Genomic DNA, 27,227 nt, shown 5'->3' on the forward strand with positions numbered 1-27,227 from the left:
ATTTATACATGATATTGTGGCAGATAGATCTGGATAGCCTAGACCAGTGGTTCTCAAACTTTTTCTTTCATTCCCCACTTTGATCAAGGGGGCTTTCTCGAGCCCCACCTGTCCATCATCGCTCTATAGAAAGTATAGGTCAAGCTCAAAATTGTCACATTTATAACGTCACTTGCTAAATAGCCTATACATCAGTAGGCCTAACAAATAACAGTTAGGCTACTAAAGATAAATATCAGTTCAAAAATAGAGAAAATAAAAATCTAAATCAATAACGTCAGTTTTTGTCATTGACAAGGTGTCAATCCTTGCTTCAAAAAAAGCTGATTTCCAAAAATACAGCAAAAGGGCAAACTATATGCTACCATTGTGTTATAAATGAAGTTCAACACTCTCACAACCTCGTTCAAAATCTTATTCAGGTCAAGCCTCGACGCGAGCGCCTCCCTGAATGAAACAGTCCGTCTGTTGCGCATCGGGCACTACCCTCTTTATCACGACGACAGCATTTCTTTACCTGCTATCGTCTGTGCGCCAACCGAGCAAAGTCCCTCACAGTTTTCCCATTTGATGTCCTGTTCTGCCAGGTAGACTAATTGTTGAGATCAATGTTGAGTAGTTCATCTGCAGTGGCATACTCGCAGAATAGAATATCTTCGGCCGCTGTCAAGTTAACAAAGCGGACATAAGCAATAACTTTGTAACTGTCGGTGGCCTTGTCCACTTATGCAAAGCAAAACATGAGTGTTTGCGTTTGTCAAGCAGTTGTTCTTCGAGATCGCAGAACAGCAATTGTGTCGTCGGACAGATAGCCAAGATATCCTTCAATTTCACTGCGCTCGTCTCGAACATGAACGGTCTTTTTTGTTTCCGCTGCAATTAAAATTCCGACGTCAATAATTTTTTTCGGACTATGGTTCTAGGACAGACTAACATCTTCATCTGGTCAATGATAGGCCTACAAGAGTCTAGATTACCTTGTTTGTGTTTGTTTTGTGAGATTGAGGTGCATTCTCGTAATTATCAATAAAGGAAGGCACAGGCTACAGATTAAAAAGACATCTCCGGTTTTTCACGTCAGCTCGCGCCCCACCTGGTATGTCTCTGCGCCCCACAGTTTGAGAAACGCTGGCCTAGACTGTGCTGAAAAAAACTATATGTAGCATGTGTGAATGGCACTTAAAATGACCAGGATAAATGCTTCTAACTAGAGGTAGTGAAAATGCCCTTAAAACAGCTTAGGGCTCATAGGGTTAATCTCTGATGGCATATTATGGTCATTTTATGATTTCTTGTAATAAATTACTTATGTAAAGCAACTTTAATTTACACACTTTTTAAAAAAACAGTTCATGGGAAGTATTCAACCTTTTAACATAGCCAAACCTCTCTCTCACTTTTTTCAGTTCCTCCCCAGTTCCTGAAAAAGCCAGCGAACACCTATGCCCATGAATCAATGGATATCATCTTTGAGTGTGAAGTAACAGGCTCACCTGCACCAACTGTCAAATGGGTCAAGAATGGAGATACGGTCATCCCCAGTGATTACTTCAAAGTAATTGTAAGTCCTAGTGGGGGCCCCAGCAGCGAAGCCCCATTGTGTTTCTATCTTTTCTCATTATTGGGGGACAAACAGGGAAACTTGACCCCCAATAATGCATAGGCACCCATTTTGTTTCTACGTACTGTATTCTGTGTTATTATGCTTCCACCATGAGGGTCTATGGCAGCCAGTGTTGGGTGTACAAAGTAACGCGTTACACTAACACAATAACATTAAGAACAACATAATGCAGGACTGGCCTCATAATTAAAATGCTATGTTCACTGAATATCCTGGCCTTTCACCGTTTGGCAGATAGAAAAGGATATCAGGCACAGGCAGGCTTGAGCTAGCATGGGAGGCAGGCAACCTATTCCACATCAGCACAAAATGCGTGATTATATCTCATCAGGAGCAGTCTTTCGAAACATTTATCTGAGAGTCTGTTTCTTCTGGGGGTAAATGAACGGTAGGCTACCTACCGGTGCACTGGATGGTGTGGCAGTGTTGTCTCCATGAACACAGCTCTCGGGGGAATTGGTTTAGGACTTCTAACTCTGAGCCTGACCTCATATAGCCTACTCAAGTACCTCAGCGTCTGCGCTAAAGGACGTTGCGTCTTCCTCCTCATCAAAAGAAAAAAAAGTCAGCCTCACTAATGCTGCTGTGAACAGCAACTTCTCTTTGTTTATTCTCAGCTGGCTCTTCATCATGGGGTAAAGCGCGACACTCCGCGATGAGCAGCGCTGTTGCTCATCTGTCCACCATTGTGTTAAGCCATTTTATTGGCGAGATCTGTACAGAGCATAATAGCACCCCAACAGAGAAAGGCCAGACTGAACGCCCCGCTGGAAAATGTTGTAGGGGGAGCTAAAGTTTGGCTGGCCCAGGCTAGAGGGTTTATGCTTCAGACTTACAAACACCTTTCTGTTTGATTAATAAAACTCAGACAGATTCCAAAAAATTAATAATACTGACTAAACCTGATTGCTATCATTTTCCTCTGATAACCCATAGAAGGAGCACAATCTCCAGGTGCTTGGACTGGTGAAATCCGATGAAGGCTTCTACCAGTGTATGGCTGAGAATGATGCTGGCAATGTACAAGCCAGTGCCCAACTCATTATTCTGGAACATGGTAAGCTTGTAAAAAAATGCACTGTTTGTCAGTTGACATGTGGATGTGGATAATGCAAAACACTTTACGAAAGCTATATAATGATTCTTGCTAAGGCTTCAGTTTTTGATGGCTATTATTATTCATGTCATAGTCATTACCGTATAGAGCTTTGAGTATAACTCGTGTCTATTCCTGCAATTGTTGAATTGAATTAAAATGGACAAGTTTGCAAAGGAATTTTCAATGAATAATGAGATAAGAGCAAACTGAAGTCATCGATCAAAGAATCCAAACATAGCCTGAAAAAAGCAACAATTGATTATTGGATATTCATCCAAGGACACCAGGGACCTTATTACAGAAACTTCCTAACTCACAAATCCTGTCTTATTTGTTTGTAACCATGATAACTATGTTTTGGTTCTGATTTAAGAAAAAAGTCATTACAGAACAACCGCTCAGTCAGTCGGTGTTCTTATCCTGACTCCAGGTAGAAAAGGTGTATTAAACACCATGTAAACATACATAAATGTCTTAAGTCACCAAAATCCTAAATAAGCATTCCAAAATTTAGGATGACCCATAAGCTCTCTTAAAGAGGAACTATGCAGGATTGGCGATTTCATCTCTGGTTTCGGTTTCGTTTGTCGTTTTCGCTCGTTTTATGCTTGCATTTTCTCTGCAGAGCTTCCCCGACAGCTTTAGCGTGTATATTTATACATGTATAGGCTATATTTAAATATATAAATTGCAAGCGTGGTTCTTCGTCTCAGACTTCCAGATGTAAACAATGAGCGATCGTCTCCTGCAGAAAGTTGCATAGGGTCTCTTTAAGTGTCGCAAATTAACCACAGCGTCTCCTACTAACTTGGCAGCGTTTTTATTACATTTACAAGGAAATCATATACCTGATATACCTTTTGTGTAGAAATTAGAGCTGACTATTGGTGTGAAACAAAAATATGTTTTGAAGAGAGATTGGAGATTATTACAGTGTTATTAGCCTATAGGTAAAGGTAAAGATTAACAAACTTGGTAGAAGGGCAGGACAATTACCTGAAAATATCAATCTGGCATTTAGAACCTCTCGTAGACTTAATCAGTTAATATTCTCCCCAATGTATGCGTTCATGAACTGTCTGCCTAAGAAATACTGTCATTTTCAGTCTCGTGCTTATGCCATGTACAGCTATCATTAGACCAAGTGAAGGTGGTGACGTGGCACAACCTCAAAAGCACAAGCATGCAAAATACATATTCATTAATAATACATTGAGGTGAAAGTGTGAGATAATCTTGATATTGATTTTAGGTCCTCTCATCCAGCTCTAGGTGCATAACAAAGCAAGCAGCCTGTTCTTAATGTGTCTAGTCTGCATAGTTTTGATTTGCTCATAGTGGGCTTGAAGAAACTGAGTGTAATTAAATTAGATTTATTGAAGATAGAAGATGATGATGATGATAATAATACTGTATTACATTTTTGCATTTCCTGTTAGCAGAAGTTAACATGATTATCAGTATATTTTGGGGTAGATTTTAAAGATCTGCATGCGGTCTGGGCTTTGGACACATCTGCGATAGATATTCATTGTGTTTTCCTTGGGATTCATATGTTTGTTGTTGGTGCGCATATACTCAGTCATCTTTGACCAACTCTGATTGGTGAGCATGCCAATTGTAATATTCAACAATTCAAACAAACCCTTACCCTGCAGTCACACACGCTACAAGAGACGACAAGCTGCCGTTCATTTTCAATGGGAGTAGGCTTTTGCCAGAGACAAGCGACAAGCTTGCCGCTGTCGTGAGCAAGGCGGGGCTAAAATAGACAAGCAGGCTATTTTATGCAAATGTTGAGCGAAGCGACAAAGCGACTGCCAATCGGAGTGAAGGCAGCGTGACGTTCCTTGTTTGAAAGTAAAGTTGAAAATTTTATCCAAGATGGCGGAGCTAACTAATCGAAGGCAGTATTTCTGTACTAACAAGTAAGTTCAGGGTTGGTTGCCTTATATTTTGCTACTTCTAGTGAGGAATATGAACTTTAAAATCCAAAAAGCCAGGTTTTGTAACCAAAAAATATATCTGAAGGTATGTACGAGTTATCGGTCAGCCACCTAGCACGTAGCAATCGTTAGCCGTCAATCACCCGCGAATCACCTCCCCACTCAACGGCAAGTTGGTGGAGTTGTCGCTGTCTCTTGTAGCGTGTGTGACTGTAGGGTTAGTCAGATGCACTACATAACTTGTAGTTGAAATGTGCAGCCTTCACTGTTTGCTATTCAAAGTGTCCCAAATAATTTTGATTTTAAATTGATTATTGTCGAACATATCATGCTGTTCTTTATGCAGTATTTATTGTCTCTGTGTACATATTCATCCTGAGCCAATGTTATTAAAGGGACACTTCACCGATTAGCATTAAGCTTTGTATCTTTAGAAAACGAGTCATGTTTTTGAATGGTCATGCATCATTCCCTCAGTTTGCCTTGAGATGGGAGAAATACGGATTTCAATGAAACCCATGATTAGGACTTCCTGCTTTCAATTATGTAAAATGATGATTTTTACATTATTGAAAACAGGAAGTCCAACATTGAAATCCGTATTTCTCCCATCTCAAAGCAAACTGAGGGAATGATGCACGACCATTCAAAAACATGACTGGTTTTCTAAAGATACAAAGCTTAATGCTAATCGGTGAAGTGTCCCTTTAACCAATGCTGCTTATGTTGGCTAATCTAAAAGATATCTTGAATTCTTAACAGCGGCTGAGATATTTATTATCAGAATTAAACTAATTTAGTGTCTATTCAAAGGAATGTTTTGTACATCTCGCTTGTCCCTCTCTTAAATGATGCATCCCCCACATGCACACAATCAGTTATATATGTTTGTATTCATACTACAGCCTCTTCCCAAAGGCTGACTTTTCATCCTGTCATTTTTACGGTATATTTATTTTTGTCACTTATGTATTTAGTTCATTCAGATGAGTTTTTAGTAATTTTTGTGCCTTATTTCTGTCATCAAGCCCTTTTGTTTCGATGTTGTTTCTGTCCTCTCCCCCTTTTCCTTTTTTCCTCTTTTTTTTCTGTCTTATCTTTTCATTCCCATCCTTCATCCCTCATTTTCCTTCGCCTGTGCCAATGTCTCTTACACCATCACTCAATTACTCCTGCTACACCCAAGATGTGTCCCTGCCCTCCCCCTCATCCCCCTCACTGATCAGTGCCACTACTGAACATGTAACACCAGGCTCTGGTGGCAGCGACGGACCTACACCCTCAGCCCCACGTGATCTTGTGGCTTCGCTCGTGTCCACCCGCTTCATTAAGCTGACCTGGAGGCAGCCAGCTGAGACCCATGGGGAAGAAGTTGCCTACTCTGTCTACTACAGCCAGGAGGGTATGAACAGGTACTCGGGTTTATTTCATTCGCTACGTCACTCTATAAAAAGGAACACTCAAACCTATTTCTATACTAATTTTGATTACATAGTAGTAAGCACTAATCAAGACTATATTAATAGATAGTTGTTGTGTGTTTTAGGGAACGCATAGTGAACACCAGTCAGCCTGGAGAGATGCAGGTCACCATTCAGAACCTCATGCCCGATTGCAAGTACACCTTCCGGGTGGTTGCACGCAATAATAATGGTGTGGGAGAGAGCTCCACTGCCCTGACTGTCGCCACACAGCCTGAAGGTAGGAATCCCCCAAGAGGTCATAAAATCCTGTGAAAAATACAAAATTGGAAGTGTAAATAAAGGAAACCACATAGAATGATACTTGCCAATTGAAGATACATGAATGCACTCTGAGTTGGTTGATCAGAGGTTGAACTATTGCTTCACATATTCCTCTAATAAACAATTTAGTCTTAAAGGAATAGTTCGGAATTTTGGACATAGGACCTCATTTCCAACTTAGTCGGGGTGATATAGGTCGGTGAAGACCATTTTCAGTGAATTTCTGCCCTTCCTTGAGTTGCAGCGTTCATCTCGTGCTAACCTGGTGCCGAGATAACGCGAGTCAACGGTAACATCCAGCCTGCCACTGAAAACACTCCACAGAACACATCTTTCATTTATATCACCTCTGCAATGCTGCAAATTCAACAAATTACAATTTTTCGAACTTATAAAATGTCTTGAAACTCTGCATAATAATTTGGAACAGTGCATTTTGAGTTTTTTTTTTTTTTTTTTTTGAAATACTGTTATCATTGGGAGATTTGTTCAATAAAATTTGAAATATTCTCTAACAGTTGATGACTTTAAAATTAGACTAACTGGTTTTGCATCAACTATTTAGGAAAATCTGAGAAAAATGTGATTTGCATAATAATTTGGAACGCTGTGTTCATGAGTAAGCACACACAGTTCACTGTGAAAGAATGTCATCTGAGACAGAGTAAAGGTTATGGCAGGTGGAGGCATATCAATCAATGCTTTGCATCAAGATTGATTTCATTGTACAATATATTTGAAGAATAATGTTGCAATGAGACAAATGTTAGTGTAGTGGCTAAGGAACTTGGCTAGCATGCAATAGCCACACCAATTGTGTGTTAAATTCATGGCTGCCACTGTTGTGCTTTTGAGCCAGGTATTTAACACCTTGCAGTTGACATCTGTAAGGCGCTTTGGATAAAATCTACTTTATTTTTTAGTTGCTATGTAATCTAGTGTGACGCCCAGACCAGCAGGTTCAGAGAGAACGTCTTCCAACTCTGCAACTCTAAATATGCCAAGTTTGATAACGTTTGTTAATACATGATTTTGGCCTATTGATTTTAAATGTGGTTCATTGAACGTTTCTGTGAAGGATTGGAGTTATATGCACCTGATATTCTTAATCTACACAAAGAGATAGTTTCAGTGGCACCCAATATGTCTTCTCTATATTTACTTTCACCTTCAACCCTAATTCGCTCAGACATTCGCTCATCATAACAGAAGAGTGAGGTCAAGTCCAACCTGACATCTCAGGTTGGACATCTCTCTCTTCTCTCCACTCATGTATTATCTACGCTTCACTGTCCTATTGAATAGCAACAAACAAAGAAACATTTTTTTCTGTAACTCTTAATGAGACTTCAGCACCTGTGAACAGGTAGTTTGGTTACTCTTTTGGCAAACTTCTCTAGCTGTGTCATGTTGGGGGGCCTTCTGTAGACTGCATATTTTTGCTCTTTCTATAGATGTTCGATAGGATGCAGATAAGGTTTATTCAACACCATTTCAGAATAGTCCACTGTTTCTTAGCCATTCTTGGGTACTTAGACCTTAGTTATGGGTCTTCATTCTGCTAGAGGACAGGTGACTTGCAATCCTTACAAGACACCACTATGCATGTTTAACTTTTAGGAAAACATTTCGGCTGGTAAAATTTTGAGTTGGTAGTTCTATTGAGTTTTGAAATTATTGGCAGTTATAGTGTTTAACACTGTCATAAGGAACCTGTTCATATTGCATAGCACTTGTCATGACATTTTGAGTCTGTTAAGAGGCACAAACATTCTGCTCCAATAGCCAGAACTTCATCTCCTGACCTTACATTTTTAATGACCTTTTTCGAGACAATTTATATGGAGTCCTCAGTGTGTAGATGTTTTGCCAGGATATTGCAAAACAGATATGTTAATAATTATTTATAATAATTATATAATCCTTCTACAGTTCAGGTACCAGGACCAGCTCCCAATCTTCAAGCCGTGGCCACCTCCCCTACCTCAATTACTGTAAGCTGGGACATCCCTCTCACAGGCAATGGAGAGATTCAGACTTACAAGCTTTACCACACTGCAAAAGGCCAAGACACAGAGCAGGTCAGAAATGACCGGATGTTTTTTATGTCTTTTAACCTCTAATAGCCACTGGATTAAAGGGACACTTCACCGATTAGCATTAAGCTTTGTATCTTTAGAAAACCAGTCATGTTTTTGAATGGTCGTGCATCATTCCCTCAGTTAGCCTTGAGATGGGAGAAATACGGATTTCAATGAAACTCATGAATAGGACTTCCTGCTTTCAATGATGTAAAATGATTTTTACATCATTGAAAGCAGGAAGTCCAACATTGAAATCCGTATTTCTCCCATCTCAAGGCAAACTGAGGGAATGATGCGCGACCATTCAAAAACATGACTGGTTTTCTAAAGATACAAAGCTTAATGCTAATCGGTGAAGTGTCCCTTTAAGTAAGCATATGTTTTGCATCATTTGATCATATATTTTGGAAGGAATGCTTCAGATAACTTTATACATTCATCATGGGTATTTATTTGGAAGGCTAAGTTTTTTGCCAAATGTGTGTTTTTCATCGACACGACCACTGTAATAAGGGTAAGTCTGGCTTTTGTCTGTGACCACATATACCTTTGTTGTCGTTTAAATACCGTACGGCTTTACTCTTTCAGGAAATGGATGTAAAAGGTCTGTCATACACCTTCAGTGGGCTTAAAAAATTTACAGAGTACAGCTTCCGAGTGGTGGCTTATAACAAACATGGACCAGGGGTATCAACAGATGATGTGATGGCCCAGACATTTTCAGCTGGTAAGAATATTTCAGACATCTACAAATTAATAGGTAAACCTTTAGAGAACAAAATGATAACTATTAACACAATTAATGTGCGGCAATATTAGTGCCCAATGGTGTCAAAACTAAGCATCAGTAATCCTTATTATTACCTCTGCTCATCTAAATAAGGACAAAACGGATCATTTTGTTTGTCAGCAAAGCAAAGAGAATTAAAATACACCTTGATTATTGAGCTCCATGAACCAAAGCGCAACACGCTATGAACCATTTTGTTGCTAATGCAAATAGCGGTCTAACTCAAAACTCCTTGGATTAAGGTAATTTTTCTTCCGAATTTGACCCCGTTATCAATAACCTAGGTGGTTCTTACTCTGCACTATCCTTTTAAGTGTTTATTGTTCTAGCATCTATGCAGTGGGTTGGTTAAGTGTTTACTGAAGCTTGTTCTGGCAACTACAGTATGCAGTGGGTTGGTTAAGTCTTTATTGTGGAATTAGTGTTCTGACACCTATGCAGTGGGTTGGTTAAAGGCCCGAGTATGGTCGGGCGTCTGCGTCGCGCGCACGCGGCACTGGTGAGCGCGTGACGAGAATTGCGTCATTTTTACGGCATGCGTCGCGTCTTTGAGTCGACCAAAATTTAAGACCGCGCGTCTCTTTCACGCGTAGACTGCGCATGTGTGAAACGGAACTGCTGTAAAGACGCCACTCCAGTAGGTGGAGCACGTACAGAAATAACGCTTAAAACGCAGCAAACAGAGACAGAAGAACACTTAAACTGGCGTTTCCTACACGCTAACGTTGTTATATGATGACAAAACATTAGTCTTTGAGTATTTTAATAGTCAGTCGTAAACAAAGACCTCCTATGTAATCCAAGTTGTGTAAATGGACTGAAGTTCGCTCTAAATATATACTTTTATCGATTATGCTAACCGTTAGCATCTCTATGGGATTTCTCATACACATTAGCCATAAGCTAACCCATTAGTTTAGCTGTAACTTGGAATGCTAGCCAACGCGTGGTGTGCTGTGCCTGTTCTGGTGGATGATAAATGGAGAGATGTGAAGAACCAACTCATCAAACTTTTCAGCAAACATGAGAAAGTACTAGTGGTGCTTCTCCTCATCTAACAGCTGCATCTTTTGTGTATTTAAGTGTGGAACACTCCTTCCCTGGCTCTTCCTTAGTTCAGTGGTCGCACATCCTAGAGTATCACAGTTAATTCGTAGTGCGCCGGCGCTAATCTTGATCGGCTGGCGCGCATTCAGGACACAGACATTGGAGTATGCCTCTTATATGCGTCTAAAATGACGCACGTCAAATGTCCAGTGCCGCGTGCGCGTGACGCAGACGGAGGAGTGTGCTAGCGCCTTAAGTGTTCATTGTTCTAGCATCTATGCATTGGGTTGGTTAAGTGTTTACTGAGGCTTGTTCTGGCAACTACAGTATGCAGTTATGCAGTGGGTTGGTTAAGTATAAGTCCTGCCAAGTATTTGATCCAGCTATTTAGTAAACCGACTCATCCTTATTAGCAGCCAGGTAGACCAGATAATTAGTGATATCACATATCTAAGTGCACAGGTAGAAAGAATATAGGGAAGGACTTTTACTTTCTGGACCGGGGATGTCCGCCTCGGCCCTTAGTGTGTATTGCATGTGTTTTAGTCACTGCCCTCGGGTTTTCCCATTTAGATGTACTGTATGTCTTCTGTGGATAAAGGGTTTGAACTTCAGTTTCCCTCCTGCTGTTCCTTACAATGTTGATCGTGACAAGTAGCTTTGACTTATGAGTAGCAGGCGCCACATAAGAAAATAGGTAGATAGGTGGACTACACAGGGTACCACCTGGAATGTTCTTGCAAATTCAATTGCGTAAACTGCAATTGAAAAATGATTGTGGACAATACACTTTTATTGCACGCAAGACTGTCATGTGGTTTATTTGTGATGCAACTTTGTCTATACTCTCTGCCTTTATTAATGCATATCGAATTGCCTGTGTATTGAATGGGCTATATAAACACATTAGACATATTAGTCATGGGTTCATGGCCAACATAAGTTCCCTAACATGTTACCACATTATTGTGAACTTTGAACTATTCTCATCTTTTGCCTATGCCTACAGTACCAAGTGCCCCACCACAGAATGTGACTGTAGAGATTCTGAACTCAAAGGTAAGGTTGTGAGAACTGAACGATCCTCCACATACATAAACTTCAAGTACTGTAGGGTGGTAGCCAGTGTGCTACCAGAGATGAGTATGTTCTCTGATGCAAAAAGGCATATTTCTCATGCTTTTGCACTTCTGAGCACTATATTAATGAAATATATATAGGTTTGAGAAAGTGATTGTCATTTTGTCATTATAATTGTCAATTGCGATACCATTTTTGAAAGTTATGCTTCTGTTCAGTATTCACTATGATACAGTCCTTGGCTCTGAATTAGTCTTTTATCTACTTATGTCTTATTGGGCAAGACCAGCACTACCTCTACTAGCCTTTTTTGCTGTTCATTCATCGTGCTGCTACCTGTGGTGCTTGTGGTGAAGTTGCTACATGTTAATTGTGTTACCACAGGAGGTAGCATTTGCTTGACAAAAATGATGAATCTTTCAGTATAGGCTTGCCTTCCTTCAGAAAATCCTTTAGATTATGATTAAAAGCAACATTTTGAGATCTCATGTTGAATTTAAATTGGACTTCTAGACCTCTTGTCTCAGCCATAGTCCAATTAATTATTCTTGTCAATCTATTCTTTGGAGACAAAGAAAAGACGTTTCCGAGACGAGACCTTTTCTTTTAAGGAGGTAGTATTTTAAGGAGGTGTGGCTCCAAAAAAGAGTTGGCTAACATTGACCTTTGTTTCTCTAGAGTATTATGGTGCGATGGCAACCGCCGCCTGCAGATGATCAGAATGGGGAGATTACTGCATATAAAATCCGTTACCGAAAGGGGGCCCGAAAAAGTGAGGCGTCAGAAATTGTTGCAGGGACACAGCTCCACAAACTCCTTGACAGTAAGTTATTGGTGATTTGTGTGCATTCAATCGACTGTAACCATTCAGAAGTATATTATGTAAATTTCACAATTTATTAGCAATTTCAGTCACTAATTCTTATTTCTAGTGACTAAGTTGAAATCTTTTGAAAGGTGATATGTCACCCGGGGGAAAAAAGCAACTTCAGATAAATTGAAAGCAGAACGTATACTGTAGCTCCTGAATCATGGGCTGAATAATATTCTCCATCAGAAAGCTTTAAAATTTGTGCCCAGGTATGACTCATGGTAGTTCTACCATGCAAGGCTTCAGATGAGTTTTACAAACTCTTGATTATTAGCTTAACAGTTCATCAGCCCAATGTAACTAAACAGCTTTCAGATATGAGGATACATATGAAAATGTATGCATATCTCTTTAGTGTCACTCAATCACCACTTTTCTGACTACTTAAAACTTCCTTGATGTGAAGGCTAATATAATACATATAGAAGTATCATCCTATTATAATGCCAGATGTGGGTAAATGGTCCCAAGCTGCATGAACAACACATAGCATGCAAAGAAGGCCTTTATAATGACCAAGATAAGAGATTAAAAGTGAAAATAGTAGTATTAGCCTGTTAAAAAACAAATTCAATCACTTTGTGAATAGAGTCTGGACACTTACAATTGCAAAACCTTTCACTGGCATGGTGATTGGTGTAGACATGGCGTTAAAGGCGTATCCGGTAAGTTTTTATATACAGTAGACCTCCATTTTATGCCCCTAGAGTGTAGTGCTGTAGCTGCCTGGCTGCTTTAGCTGCTGGTAATAGCAACTCGAGCTGCAGTAGGTAAAACCAAACTACTGTATGTGAACTTGCCGGATTTCTCCTTTAACTTGAAATAATTCGGTCCAACCTAACCAATCACGTTGATCAGGTATTCTTGACGTTACTTCCTTCTTTGCCTGAACTTTATAAACCGTCAATAAACCGCATCTGCAGTCAGGAAATGTTTAGAGCCCAGCTGTCATTAAGTGCTCTATTGTCATTAATGTAAAGGTTTTTTAAAAGATTGATGATATGACACATTGTTTTTCATTGCAGATTTGCAGCGTGGAACTGAATATTCAGTACGAGTCACTGCTATGACGTTAAATGGGTCAGGTCCAGCCTCAGACTGGGTTACCTCTGAGACCTTTGAGAGTGATCTTGATGGTAAGACATTTCAGGACAGACCGTTAAAATGTTCAAATTTACTAGTTTTTTCATGAATGTGAGGGTTCCCCTTTTTTAAACATACGTACAGTGATGTACTTTAAGGTGTTTAGGGTTGGGTGTACACTGCATAAAAAGTGTTATTAATCTTATATTAAGATTAAAAAATGTAGTATTGTTTTAAGTATGCAGAGACTTACCTAGTACTCTCTCGATGGATCATTTTGACTTAATTAAAGAAGCCTTTGACTCATTTTATTGTCTTATCAAGACAAATTTGCTCATTGCAATGACCAAATTTGCTTGTTTTACGACAAATTTCCTTGTTTTCCGCATAAAACGTCTTGAAGTAAATCACTCTTCTTAAAGGAGACATAGAATGGAAACCATTTTTGTCTTGGTTTTGATGAATTAGGAGAGATTGTGCATAACCAAAGAGAGATCATGAACATGAGGCATGGTTGTGCCCTCCTTCATATGAAAATCTTGAATTTAGAAATAGGCACTAAAAAAACCTAGAACTACTTGTGATATCAAATATCGCAAAGCCATTGAAGTTCAATTGTGGTTGCCAAAGAGGGTGCCATTTAGTCAAAAGGACCAGTTCAATACCCATCCTAAATATAAGGTTTTAATTGGGCCGTAAAATTGCAATGGAGTTTTTTTTATATAAATTCAAGTCGAAAATATGCTATTTTAACATCAGAGAACACGGCACAATACTCAACTCATCCATTCTATGTCCTCTTTAAACAAAGTCAGATGATTTTACAAATACCAAACTATTCCATATATTGATAAACAATACCAAATCGATTTTTTGATCTTGAAATAAGATTGATAACACTTGGTTAGACTTTATTAGATAAGCAGTTCTTGCATTGTATGGTTTGTGAATAAATCCAAACTAATTATTTTTGGGATCATTCAGAGTCCAGAGTTCCAGACATCCCAAGTTCCTTGCATGTGCGACCCTTGGTCAACAGCATAGTAGTGAGTTGGACTCCTCCAGAGAACCAAGATATCGTGGTCAGAGGTTACACTATTGGCTATGGTATCGGCAGCCCACATGCTCAGACTATAAAAGTGGACTACAAACAGCGGTACTACAGCATTGAGAACCTAGGTGAGTGCCCAAAAGAGTTAACATCTGTGTGTTACAGGACTTTTAATGTAATGCTAGTCTTTGTTATGTAGATACATGAGAATAAGCAATCAACATTTTCATGCATAATAACAAGTATTCAGGGGATTTCCAGTGTAGTCCAATGTAACATGTCTTATTGAGCTCTTCGGATGAGTTTAATGATGTACATTCAAATTCAGATTAAAACATGCTATACAACACATCTATAGGACCGTATGACTACATCTATATTGCACTTCTCGGCCACCACAGTTAAAACCTAGAGTATAGGTCAAATGCACCTGTTAAAATGCAGCCACAATACTCTATACACTCTCCTAAAATGACATGCCCTACTGAAAATGACAGAGCTAGTATTATCATGGTAAGGTCTTATTTTATTCTTTGTCTCCCATCCAGATCCAAGTTCCCACTATGTGATAACTTTGAAGGCTTTCAATAATGTTGGAGAAGGCATACCTGTCTATGAGAGTGCCATCACCCGGACCCAAGCAGGTAAGACACTGAATACATGTGGAAGGGACCTATAATTACATTTTTTATCTAAAATTCTTGGAAATTTTTGAGAGGTTTCAATCTGGCTTCTGAAAACGTTGTAGCACTGAAACAGCACCACTGAAAGTTACCAATGACCTTTTAAGAATAGCCGATGATGTCTTGTGCCCTGCCCTAATACTTCTGAGCTTTAGTGTGGCCTTTTACACAACTGATCACTGCATACTGATAGACAGGCTGAGGCATTATCTGGTACTGCATTGCAATAGTTTACATCCTCCTTGTCAAATAGAAGGTTCTGTGTCTCTGTGAACAACTATATGCCTTCTTATTCCTCTAAATATGGTGTACCACAGGAGTCTGGGACCAATTTTATTTAGCTTATACATGTTCCCCCTTGGTCACATTTTCTAGATACATGATGTTGCTTTTCACTTCTGTGCAGATGATGCACAAATGTACCTTCTGCTGAGACAACTAAGGAATATTTCCCAAATTTTAAATTGTTACTCATTACATTTTAAGCTCTTCATGGCCTTTCCCCTGGTTATGTTTCTGATTTACTAGTGCCCTGTGGTCAATCCTATGTGCACATTAAGGTCTACAGAGTGCAGACAAAGGTTTATTAAACATTCCTGTTTCACGGCTTGCAACTAAAGGGGACAGATATTTTTCTGTGTTAGCCCCAAAACTTTGGAATGCACTACCTGAGGGAATCAGGTTAGCTGATTATGTGATACATTTTAAATCTCTCCTGAAAACTCACCTATTCCATGAAGGTTTTAAAGAGTTTATTTAAGTACAATTTATGTTTTGTCTTGTTTTGGTTTTGTGGTGCCCGAAAAAGCTATAGGTAAAACTTTGTGTCAAAACTAAACATGGTGAGGCAATTTTTAGGTACTTTGTGGTTGAACTGTCGAACTACCTCCTAGATGACATCAAAGAAGCTCCAATTAGTCAGCTGCAACAATAAGCTCCCACCATCATCAGTGGAACTGGCTATACCAGACAGGATAGTGGCCCATATTATAGAAAAAAATAGATTAGTCTTTTAAAACTGTTTTTACCCATTGCAAATGGGGGCTTCAGTTGCACACCCGGAGTAGCCCACCTGTTACTCTTAAGTCAGTAATGAAACAGAGTCTTTTCTGCCTTATTTAATAAACAGCATTATTTTGCACCATTGTGGGCTCTATTGCACACTCTCCGGTTTCTCTTTTTTGTATTCTTGTGTGTGGTTGTGTGTATGCATGTGTGGCAGTTGTTTGTGCATGTGTGCGTGCAGGTGCGTCTTTGTGAATGCCTGCCTGTCTACTCTGTGTGTATGTGTGTATTAGCGTGTGTGTGTGTGTTATGCGTGTGTGTGTGTGCGTGTACTTCGCTGTGCGGCGGTCACTATAAATGTGCTACAGTATATTAGTAAACTTGCCTTGCCTTGCCTTCAATGTGTAACTACATAATGTACAACTTCAACTGTGTGTTCACCCTACCCTCTTAGGGTGATTCGTTGATATTTTGCATTGAACCTAAGCTGCAAGCACAACACCTTCAATTTACAATGCACAGGGGTCTTATAATTTGTTTAATGTCACTGCTAATATCAGCAATAGTTTTGTTATTTTTTCTCCTAACAGTCCGTGACTATGATATGAAAATGTCAGCCTGCTATCTTATTTCCTTGCTGAGATGTGCCTTTTCAATTATGGATAGACACCCTAACTGATGACCCTTATGTGATTTTCTTTGTGCTGTTGACTGAATTTGAAAGTCTTGCTTGTTTTTCCTGCTAAGTGTCTTACATTCTACTTCCTAGATGACCAGTAGCAGTAGTGGAAAAACCTCTTGTAGACTGTAGAGTACATAATATAATTCTTTTATAGTTAAAGTTATAACTGAAATAGTCATTTTGTCCAAATGAACAATAGCTGTGGGATCCCTAGATCTGCCTTGATGGTTTTAGTATTTCTAAAGTAGTAATATCTGTACTAATGTAATATTTTCTCTCTCTCTCTCGATCCCAATCCTACCCCTGCAACCTCCTTCCCTTTTCTCACCTCATCCCTCATCCCTTCCCTCGTTTTGTTTAACTCTCTTAATTCATTTGTTGTCCCTGTCAACCATGCCTTTTTGTTTTGTTGCCACTGGACATTGTGCTAACTGCTTGCAGACCCCATAGACCCTGATGTTGATTTGTATGAATTGTTCCATGCTACATACACTCCAGTCGTAGATCCTACCCCCATGCTGCCCCCAGTGGGAGTGCAGGCCTCCGTGCTCAGCCATGACACAGTCAAGGTCACCTGGGCTGACAACTCGCTGCCCAAGAACCAGAAGATCACAGATGCCCGTTATTATACAGTGCGCTGGAAAACTAACATACCAGCCAACACCAAGTTTAAGGTATGTGTAACACTGGGCAAAGGCCACATCTTTCCAGTTGTACTGTTAATCACGTAGGACTACATGCATTATTGTAGTGGCACACAGTGCCCCCTTGGTATCCAGCATATCCAGATTGTCAAACTGTATATTACTTATTTTTGATCAAATGTATATAATGTTTTGGGAAAAAATACAAGTTATAAGAATTTGTTGTAGTTACCGCATGTTTCTTTGACATTTTGCTGAAAGAAAGTACCCTCTGTGTATGTGTGTGTGTGTGTGTGTGTGTGTGTGTGTGTGCGTGCGTGCGTGTGTGTGCGTGCGTGTGTGTGTCTACTGGGGTGTTGATTTGTAGATGGCCAACACTACTACCTTGAATCATATGGTTACTGGGCTGAAGCCCAACACACTATATGAGTTTTCGGTCATGGTAACTAAAGGACGAAGATGCAGTACTTGGAGCATGACTGCCCATGGCACAACATTTGAGAGCAGTAAGTTTTCCCAAAATGCCACCAGGTTGATTTGCATGAACACATTTTTGCAGTATTAACATGAAATCATCTGCATTTTTAGCATGAGAACAGAGTCTAAGAGCCCAGTTTTACATCAGGCGCATCGTCGCGCTAGGCACGACTTGTCTTGTCTTGTTCCTGTCTTACATCAGTGCAGTTACCATCATTATTTCACCAAGCACACGAGTTGACATGGTGTCAAACAGCTGCCACTACGCCCAAGAGAAACCTGGTATAACTTATGGAAAAATCACTAACTGTAACAATTGGCAAGACCTTAGCACAGGGTTCACTCAACGTCAAACACACAACTCATGCGGGCTGTCTAATTTTATTTTTACCTAGCTAGATACTTACGTTACTTAAAATGGATATCATGGGGGTTTAATATTTTTTTTCTATTTGATTTCCGAATATTTTTATGTAATGTACTGGTCAATTGTGAGATACCCAGTACCCCATTTGAATTTCAGTGGCCACTCTACTGAATCGGCTCTGACACCACTGCATCTATATTCTCAAACATGGGTACTTAGGGCGAAGCACTTTCCTGGTTTTAATCCTATGTGTCATTGAACAAACGCATTTCAATGTCATATCAGTTCATGTGACAGAAAGGGATATCCCAATTCTCTTTGGATCAAGGGGTCGGGCTATAAGGGGAAGGGTTAGTTATCCCTTAAAAGCTAGAATTTCCACAAGCTTACTTGAAACCGAAGTGTAGAGAAATACTCAACATACACCACTCACACTGGGAAAAACAAGCACAGAGAGAGACTCATTAATGTGAAATGTTGGCATTACTAAGGATTCTAGAATTAAAACAATAATTGGTTGATGTTGCATTCAATCTTGTGGCCATATATTGAAGGTCCTGTTCTTCATAGGGAATTTTTGCTGTTTTGGGAACATCGTCAGCACGTTGTTATTACCAATTTGCAAGAAAGTCACAAAACATTTTCTTGACAACATGAGATTTTTCCATGTCTGATGCCCCACATATTGGCTGCATACCATGTCCAAAAAGTAGCAAATGTCCAGCAGCAGCGAAATTTGCACTCATCTGATATACTGTATAACCTACTGCTGCCGACACCTTGCATCTACGACAGGTAGTGATTACTTGATGTCAAGTTATGTATTTAGGATATGTCATTCAGACCAGGAGGGACGAGCAAAGCATTGCACATTGCTTTTTTGTTTTTAAATTCCTGAACAGTTTTGTGCAGAGCTGAAAAAACGCAGATGTAGATTGCTATTGACAAAATATTAGCTTTCAGTGTGGTACAATCTCTAAATTACGGTTAATTCAAAAGTGTTTCAATCATCCCGGCTCTGCCTTATGGTCAGGGGTGTAGGGGTTAAAAAAGAGATGGATAAACAATAGATTCTGTGATCAGGCAGCCCATGGTATACCGGTGTACAGTATACTCTATGTATCCTGACCACATCGCTATAGGCTACCATTTGATGGTACCAAGGGCATCACTGGGTATTCCTCATAGGCCACATGATCACTATTTAATACCTACATTACTCTAAGTTCATTGCAAACTCAGTTGGAATAAATATGGTTGGAATAAATTGGTTTACTCTAAAATGAATAGTTCTGGTCCTTTGTTATGATTGGCCAAATCACATTCAATGGTGGTGTAAAATCTAACACAAACATACAACTAGACTGCATTTTGTTCTATAGTAACAAAAAAAAAATTGTATAGGAAGGAACTGCTTAGACTTTTTATGTCTATGATCTGCAGCGTTTCTCAAACTAAGAGCGTTCTCGACGAGTAGATTGCTGGTCCACAGAGCCACGAATTTAGGCTAGATTATGCTCGTCTGTCAATTTGCAGCAAAATTGAATGGAGTTATGGAACTGTGCACCGAAGGAAAAAGAAACGTTTACGTAATGTTTCCCTTATCAAGAGATACTGTGGTGTGTAGGTCTAATTTAGCACCGGTCACTTTAAGAAGAATGTGATTAAAAAAAGTAATTAGCCTTCAGTCTCATGGTTTTAGGCTAGTGAAAAATAGCTGTGCATAGGGGTATTTGGATACAATTCATTATGTTTTCTATGGGTCCCAACAGTAGCCTTCACCATTTACTAACCAGGACGTTTTACAGCATATAGCTAAGAGTAAAATCAGTAAACTGTGACAATCCCTACATCCATCAGACTCATGAATGATTGAAGACCTTTTTTGGTATTTTCATTGTTTTCTTTTTTTATTTTATTTTATTTTATTTTTTAATCAAAATACTCTTTTAATTATTTATTGCTTATGTGGTGCTACCACGCTCCGTGTGGTGTGTACTATGTTATTTGTTTGTTTGTATGTATATATGTGTATGTATGCACTAATGCTTTTCACACATGAAATGAATTCAATGAAAGCATTGTGGAATGGCATGACATACTAGTCTTTTAAAACTAAACAAATTTTAAATATGTTCCACGATCCACTGTACTACCATGACGTGTTTTACGCTATTATGATAACCCAGTCATGTTGTTAGGGATGCAAGCCCTGATAGTTCTGGCACTGACAGGAAGCCCAGAGGAGGCATTGTCATGCTCCAGAAGTGCCAATGGAAACTTCAACTGGCCCTGACATGCACTGGCTCACTTGCGTTTGACATCATAGTGTTTATTTATGTTTGTGATGCAATTGAATCCACAGTGCTAGACTGCTTTTGAAGGCTGACTGATCTAAAATGTAGTTTATTTAAAAAGGGGTTAATATTGTTAAACACACAATGTCATTTTCAGTTCCCAGCTCTTCCCCAAAAGATGTGACTGTTGTTAGCAAGGAGGGCCGGCCAAGGACCATCATAGTGAACTGGCAGCCTCCTTCGGAAGCCAATGGAAAAATTACAGGTATGCCATAATTTTAATCTGAATATCGAACAGCCCAGTGTACTAAAGGAAGGCAAAAGATTTCCATACATCATGTGCTTAAATGGTTTACTCAAGGTTATTGTTAAGCTATGGGTAAGGTTTTGCCTTTATTTGACTTTTAACCCTGATCGTACACATTCAAAGTACTGTATGTAAGAAGTACTTGGCGGTGAGAGCTATAGGCATGAGCAGATATGACTGTCTGGTTCTGCCCTCCAGGGTACATAATCTACTACAGCACAGATGTCAATGCAGAGGTGCACAACTGGGTAATTGACCCTATAGTGGGCAACAGACTTACTCATCAGATCCAAGACCTCACGCTGGACACCACATACTTCTTCAAGATTCAGGCTCGCAACTCCAAGGGCATGGGCCCCATGTCAGAGGCTGTACAATTCCGTACACCTAAAGGTATTTTACAACACATATTCATTACTCCTGTTTCCTGTTTTCTCACTGCCTCTCCATCTGATTCTAATTTTTAATTTCTCTATCCACCTTGCTATCTGTATTTCATGATTCAGTTTATCTTGCTTTACTTCTTGCTTCTCTTGCCCCTCTCGTTCTCACAGCAGCATGAAGATATGTCACTTCATCTTGGTTTCTGCTCCACAATGGTTAACCAAAGCAAATTTATAGACACATTCCTCTAGCTCTCAATTCAGACCATTTTCTGAATCTCCCATACAATAATTTTGGAGAGCTGTGAAACTGGATGTTTCACTGTTACATTCAGCTATGCAATCTTGCCGTCGCACGGTTTTCATCCTGCTAATGCTTCTCTCTTATTTCCCTAATAGCTGAATCCTCAGACAAAATGGCTAATGACCAAGGTAATTTCTCTTCTTTTCTTTGTTTCATCTCTAAACCAAATATGCACGGTTTTGAAGGTCTGTGCACAATCTTGATGTATTAGCAAATGTCTGTAATGTGTGTACATAATGTTAATTCCATACCAACTTCAAATTGCTAGCAGGGATCCCGCGGAGTCTTACAAAGTCTTAAAAAGGCTAAAATTCTGAACTTTAAATGTAAGGTTTTAAACGTCTTTAAAACATGCCTTAATTGTAACTAAATTATCCTTCTTATACTTCCCCACAGCCTCTGGCCTCCCAAAGACCGGTAGCCGACTCCCAGTCCCAGAAAGAGATGGAGTTGTTGGTAATGTCACCACGTTTTATACATACTGAAGCTCATCAAATCATGTAGTGCCGTTGTCCCTGTTTTCATAATGTTGTATATTACATCATCAACATGCTCCTGATTATTTTGATGTTGATGTTTTGTCAGGAAAGACCACCAGTGAGAACCACATTCTGGTAATCGTCATAATAATCTCAGTGGGTGCCTTTACCATCATAGTGGTGGTGGTTGGAGCATTTCTGTGCACTCGACGCACCACCTCCCAGCAGAAAAAGTAGGTGCACCCTGGGTCCTGTTTGTCAGCATGCATCTTTTACATTGCCATTACATGCAGTACTGTTCCAAGTTATATTTTGTCCACATGCACCCATTGTGAAACATGCTACACTGTTTTGTACCTCAGTCATTTGTTCATAGATGAAACTGATTAACTTAGGCCCAAATTCTCCCATTTATGTGTACTGTAAGTCCTTTCACAGTTCCATAGTTTTACATAGTTATCACTGAAATGAAAGATTAGTTCACACTCACAGTTAATGTTGTACTATGGACTATCAGAGATATATTGTTTAATTTGTAACATAATCTCATGAGACTGAAAGAGAGGGAAAGATTGTTACAAATGCTAGCTCATTAAAACTTGTGTTTGAAACTTGTAGTTGTTTCTCAGTAATATACCATTTATTTTATGCTATTGCAAGTCTCCAGCTCTGATGTAGCTGTCCAGAAATCAGTAAAAGTAAAAGTGAAAACTGTAAAAAGTGACTAATTCATGTCAAAGTGTAGGCTTATCAGTCATTAGCTTCTTTAATATGCATTATAGGAAACGAGCTGCATGTAAGTCCACCAATGGCTCACACAAGTACAAAGGCAACACCAAGGATTTAAAGCCACCAGATCTGTGGATCCACCACGAGCGGCTAGAGCTTAAGCCTATGGACAAGTCTCCTGACCCCAACCCAGTCATGACGGACACTCCTATTCCACGTACATCTCAAGATATCACACCTGTTGACAGTACCTTGGATAATCCAGTGCTTCAGAGACGTAATTCATATCGTGGTAAGTTCATACTGTCCCGCACCAGGTTAGTTCAGCAACATCTTTATTGTCCGTTCTCTGTGTCTACTTTTTAAAACCATTGCCTGGGCGTATGTTGCTGATTCTTTTTTGAACATCATTTTCCCTTTTGTATGATATGGCTTTGCTTTTCCAAGTAAGAATAGATGTAAACTATTACAGTATCCCGAAGTTAGTATTGTCTAAGGAAAATCAACTTGAGATGTTCAATGTAAAAAGGCTATCTAATGCAAGGCAAACATGCCATCTCCTTAAACTCGGGGACAAAGCAATCGCAATGCCCAGTTTTCCTGAAACTTCTAGTCAACCTTTTTATTGCTTTGGAAAGAAACATTTTGATTGCATAAACATGCAGGTAAGAGACTGCTATAACTATTGGTTCCCTGGTAATGATTAGCTCTTTTGATCATTTTGATTGGCTGACCTAATTGCGGATCTATGCAATAGCAATCTTAGAGCTAATGCTAACTGAGTATTCTTGAGAAATTCAAAATTGATGCATCAAAAATGTCAGAATGGCATTACAAATCAATAAAGATATGATGCATTTTAGGTTTGGAACATGCATAGTTTTTTTTAAACGTGTATAAATCTAATCAAACATCAGCATAAAATCATACCGCGTATTAAGCATATTTTTTCTCTTCTCTTAAAGGGATATTCCGCCATTTTTGGAAATACGCTCATTTTCCACCTCCCCTCGAGCAAAACAATCGATATTTACCTTGTTCCCGTTCATCCAGCCATTCTGTGAGTCTGGCGATACAACTTTTAGCTTCAGCCTAGCATAGATCACTGAATCGGATTAGACCATTAGCTTCTCGCCTGCTAGCTTCATGTTTAAAAGTGACTAAGATTTCTGATAATTTTCCCATTTAAAACGTGTCTCCTCTCAAGTTAGAAAGTGCAATAAGACCAACTGAAAATGAAACCTGGCGTTTTTCTAGGCTGATTTGACATGGAACTACACTCTCATCTGGCGTAATAATCAAGGCAACTTGCAAACATACCATAGGCGCAGTGATATCGTACGCAGCATCTGAAAATAGTCCCCATAGACATCAAGCAGTAGTAGTGCCAGTAGCTGCAAGTTGCCTTGATTATTACGCCAGATGAGAATGTAGTTCCATGTCAAATCAGCCTAGAAAAACGGCAGGGTTCATTTTCAGTTGGTCTTATTGCACTTTCTAACTTGAGAGGACACACGTTTTAAATAGGAAAATTACCAGAAATATTAGTCACTTTTAAACATGAAGCTAGCAGGCGAGAAGCTAATGGTCTAATCCGATTCAATGATCTATGCTAGGCTGAAGCTAAAAGTTGTATCGCCAGACTCACAGAATGGCTGGATGAACGGGAACAAGGTAAATATCGATTGTTTTGCTCGAGGGAAGGTGGAAAATGAGCGTAATTCCACAAATGGCGGAATATCCCTTTAATATCTTGATTTGCAACCATATAGACTTCCCAGTCCACTATATTAAATTCAGTGTCAACTCAGATGGCAGATTTGATGGCTGTTCATGTTGTCCTCCTGATACTCGACTAGAGGGATATGAGTTATGCTTTTTCACTGCCTTACAGGCCATGAGTCAGAGGACAACATGTCTACACTGGCAGGCCGTCGGGGAATGAGGCCTAAGATGATGATGCCTTTCGACACTCAGCCTCCTCAGCGTAAGTACTAACAAGACAGGGAAGCCCCTGTCTCTGTAGCTATTCAGGCTATGCATTAACCTGTCCTGTGGTCTAGGATGGCACCTTTTATTAAAATGTAAGAAAAGCTCTTCGTTTTTCCGACAGTCCCCTAGAAGGTTATACCAATTGTGGTACAAATGTTTTTTTTTTATCTTTTCAGTTATACTTCTTTTTAATTTTAATAAAATGTTTGTTTTATTTCTTAATATTCAGTTAAATTAATAGTGATGGTGGTCCAATATCTGCCAATCTGACTCTGCTATCGGTGATACTGTATTAGCCTGACTCTTGCCAGACCCTTGTAGTTCCGCCATGCTCCACCAGAGGCGTTTCGCTGAGCTCCATACAAGGGTCTGGGCCCGTATTCACAAAGAATTTTAGGGCTAAAAGTAGCTCCTAACTGGCGAATTTAGGAGAAACTCCTAAAAATAATGGGCGTGTCACTCCTAACTTTAGGGCTCCTAATTTTTCTCACTAAAAGTAATTCACAAAGCATTTTAAGCCTAAAAGTAGCTCCTAAGTCTAGGACAGCTTAAAAGAAGTCGAGAGGACTCCTAACTCAGTAAGACCTATTCACAAACCGCTTTTAGTGGCATTTCACGTCGCGATGTAGTGAAATGACCGTGCGGTTGCAGGAGCTGTCATGCGAGGGAATCATTGTGCATTGCAACTAAGAGATGCAATAACGCCACCGACAATCAAAAAACACCACTGCATGTAAACTAAATGTAACGTGTCGTTGTAGGGCTAAATTAAATGAAATTGTTTATCCTCTTCGCGAATGTAGGCTTCATGCTTTCATACAGATTCATTTAAACCATGTTGCAAATATAGGCTACTGTCCCAGTCCGTGTTTCATTATGCTCCTAGGCTATTTGCTTTAGCCTACTCTTTATTAATTTAGGCTATACCCATTTATTCATCATCTTCCATCCTTCACAGTCCGACATAGCGCACGCATTCTCACCAGCTAAGACCTGACACCTGTCACTCAACTCCTCATCGTAGGGGAGGTTTTTGCCATCATTCCCGCGTTATAATCACCAGCCAATCAAGGTGGTCACTTTCATCAAGCTCGTGCATGAATAATGACGTCAACCATAGCAACGAAGACTCACTTTTAGTTTAGGAGTGGGCGTTTCTCCTTACTAAAAGTAGGTCTGAAAGTCTTTGTGAATAACTTTTAAGGGAAAACTCCTAACTAAAATCTTCTAGCGCGATTTAGGAGTACTCTTAGTGGTAAGATAAAATGCTTTGTGAATACGGGCCCTGGGCTTGAGGGCAATCCAAACTCCTTCATGGGAGCAAAAAATGATGAACCAATCAGGAGCGCCGAAGCGAGTGTTTGATTCAAACAACAATGGCGGCACCCAGCGAGGAGTCTTGTGCTGACATTGATTCTGCTATTTCAACCGTGTTGTCGAATCTATCGAGTATTCATTCTTTAAAAGATGAACAGAGAATGGTTTTGAAGACATTTATTGGTGGCAAGGATGTTTTCTCTCTTCTTCCGACCGGGTTTGGCAAGAGCTAGAAGTTGCCTAGCACGTCATTCAAGATAACGGACAAGTGGTTTATCAAATCACATGCAAGGATGTTTTACAAGGCCCGCCTTCAGAAATATGTCTCCTATCTAGAAGTCCCAGATCCTTGTGTGAAGCTCAGCGAACTACAAGGATCTGGCGAGAGTCAGGTTAATACTGTATGTGTGTACATAGTGAATTAAAAATTACAATGAAATCTACTAACTACTAATTACTAGGCTGTTGGTTACACACTGAGCAGTAGGCCTATGATTGACTCATGGACGCCCTGATTAGATTGAGCTCCATTTTATTGACCAATTCTACTTGTGACACCTGGCCTGCTTCTAGCTGTGTTAACTGTCCATCAGTCAGTAGCACTGAACAGATAGTCAAGAAAGTTAAAAGTAAGCTACAGTTTCACTTATCCTGCATGATTAGCTCAGTCAATATGCTCTAAGTCTACAGTACATGCAGCTATAACATTATCCTTATCATAGCACTATTCTAATGTTATTTGATGTAGACTAGGCCTATATTGAGTGCAACAGTTTTGCACAGTATGGTCATGATACTAATCAGATTTAATTGCATTTTAGCATTTTATGGTTCTTCAAATCATAGACTGCTAGTTTGCCAGTCTCTGTACCACACCAAAACTACACTGGCAGCTAACTAACAAGATAGCTAAAATTACTTGCTGTGTTCATGACAACAGGGAAGTTGTAAGCAAAGAGTCAGCAACTGCTTGCTGTCCTGATCCTCCCAAGGCATGATATACAACCCAAAATCAGAAAAAGTTGTTTAAAATACAATTAGAGACGTTGTTTAAAATACAATTAAAAGCAGGATGTGATAATATGCACATAAACACACCAGATCTTGAAAATTACAAATTTGACTTTCATGGAAAATAATA

The 27,227-nt window shown here is 39.5% G+C and overlaps 1 protein-coding gene across 3 annotated transcripts in view; it reads left to right on the top strand.

Annotated features, from left to right (window-relative positions):
• Window positions 1–27,227, top strand: part of neo1a (neogenin 1a) — a 75,658-nt gene that overhangs the window by 37,456 nt on the left and 10,975 nt on the right. The window contains exons 6-25 of one of the 3 annotated variants that reach the window (XM_062549838.1): window positions 1,407–1,561; window positions 2,561–2,681; window positions 5,856–6,081; window positions 6,216–6,370; window positions 8,347–8,495; window positions 9,087–9,225; window positions 11,345–11,394; window positions 12,094–12,238; window positions 13,312–13,422; window positions 14,354–14,548; window positions 14,969–15,064; window positions 17,289–17,464; window positions 17,802–17,940; window positions 20,733–20,840; window positions 21,081–21,275; window positions 21,665–21,697; window positions 21,966–22,025; window positions 22,155–22,281; window positions 22,831–23,069; window positions 24,672–24,764. In XM_062549838.1, coding sequence (XP_062405822.1) covers window positions 1,407–1,561; window positions 2,561–2,681; window positions 5,856–6,081; window positions 6,216–6,370; window positions 8,347–8,495; window positions 9,087–9,225; window positions 11,345–11,394; window positions 12,094–12,238; window positions 13,312–13,422; window positions 14,354–14,548; window positions 14,969–15,064; window positions 17,289–17,464; window positions 17,802–17,940; window positions 20,733–20,840; window positions 21,081–21,275; window positions 21,665–21,697; window positions 21,966–22,025; window positions 22,155–22,281; window positions 22,831–23,069; window positions 24,672–24,764 — 2,712 coding nt within the window. The remainder of the gene's footprint in view (window positions 1–1,406; window positions 1,562–2,560; window positions 2,682–5,855; window positions 6,082–6,215; window positions 6,371–8,346; window positions 8,496–9,086; window positions 9,226–11,344; window positions 11,395–12,093; window positions 12,239–13,311; window positions 13,423–14,353; window positions 14,549–14,968; window positions 15,065–17,288; window positions 17,465–17,801; window positions 17,941–20,732; window positions 20,841–21,080; window positions 21,276–21,664; window positions 21,698–21,965; window positions 22,026–22,154; window positions 22,282–22,830; window positions 23,070–24,671; window positions 24,765–27,227) is intronic. The other 2 variants (XM_062549840.1, XM_062549839.1) reach the window with 2 other exon arrangements.

Source organism: Sardina pilchardus, chromosome 11, assembly GCF_963854185.1.
Source record: "Sardina pilchardus chromosome 11, fSarPil1.1, whole genome shotgun sequence".
Taxonomy (NCBI): domain Eukaryota; kingdom Metazoa; phylum Chordata; class Actinopteri; order Clupeiformes; family Clupeidae; genus Sardina; species Sardina pilchardus.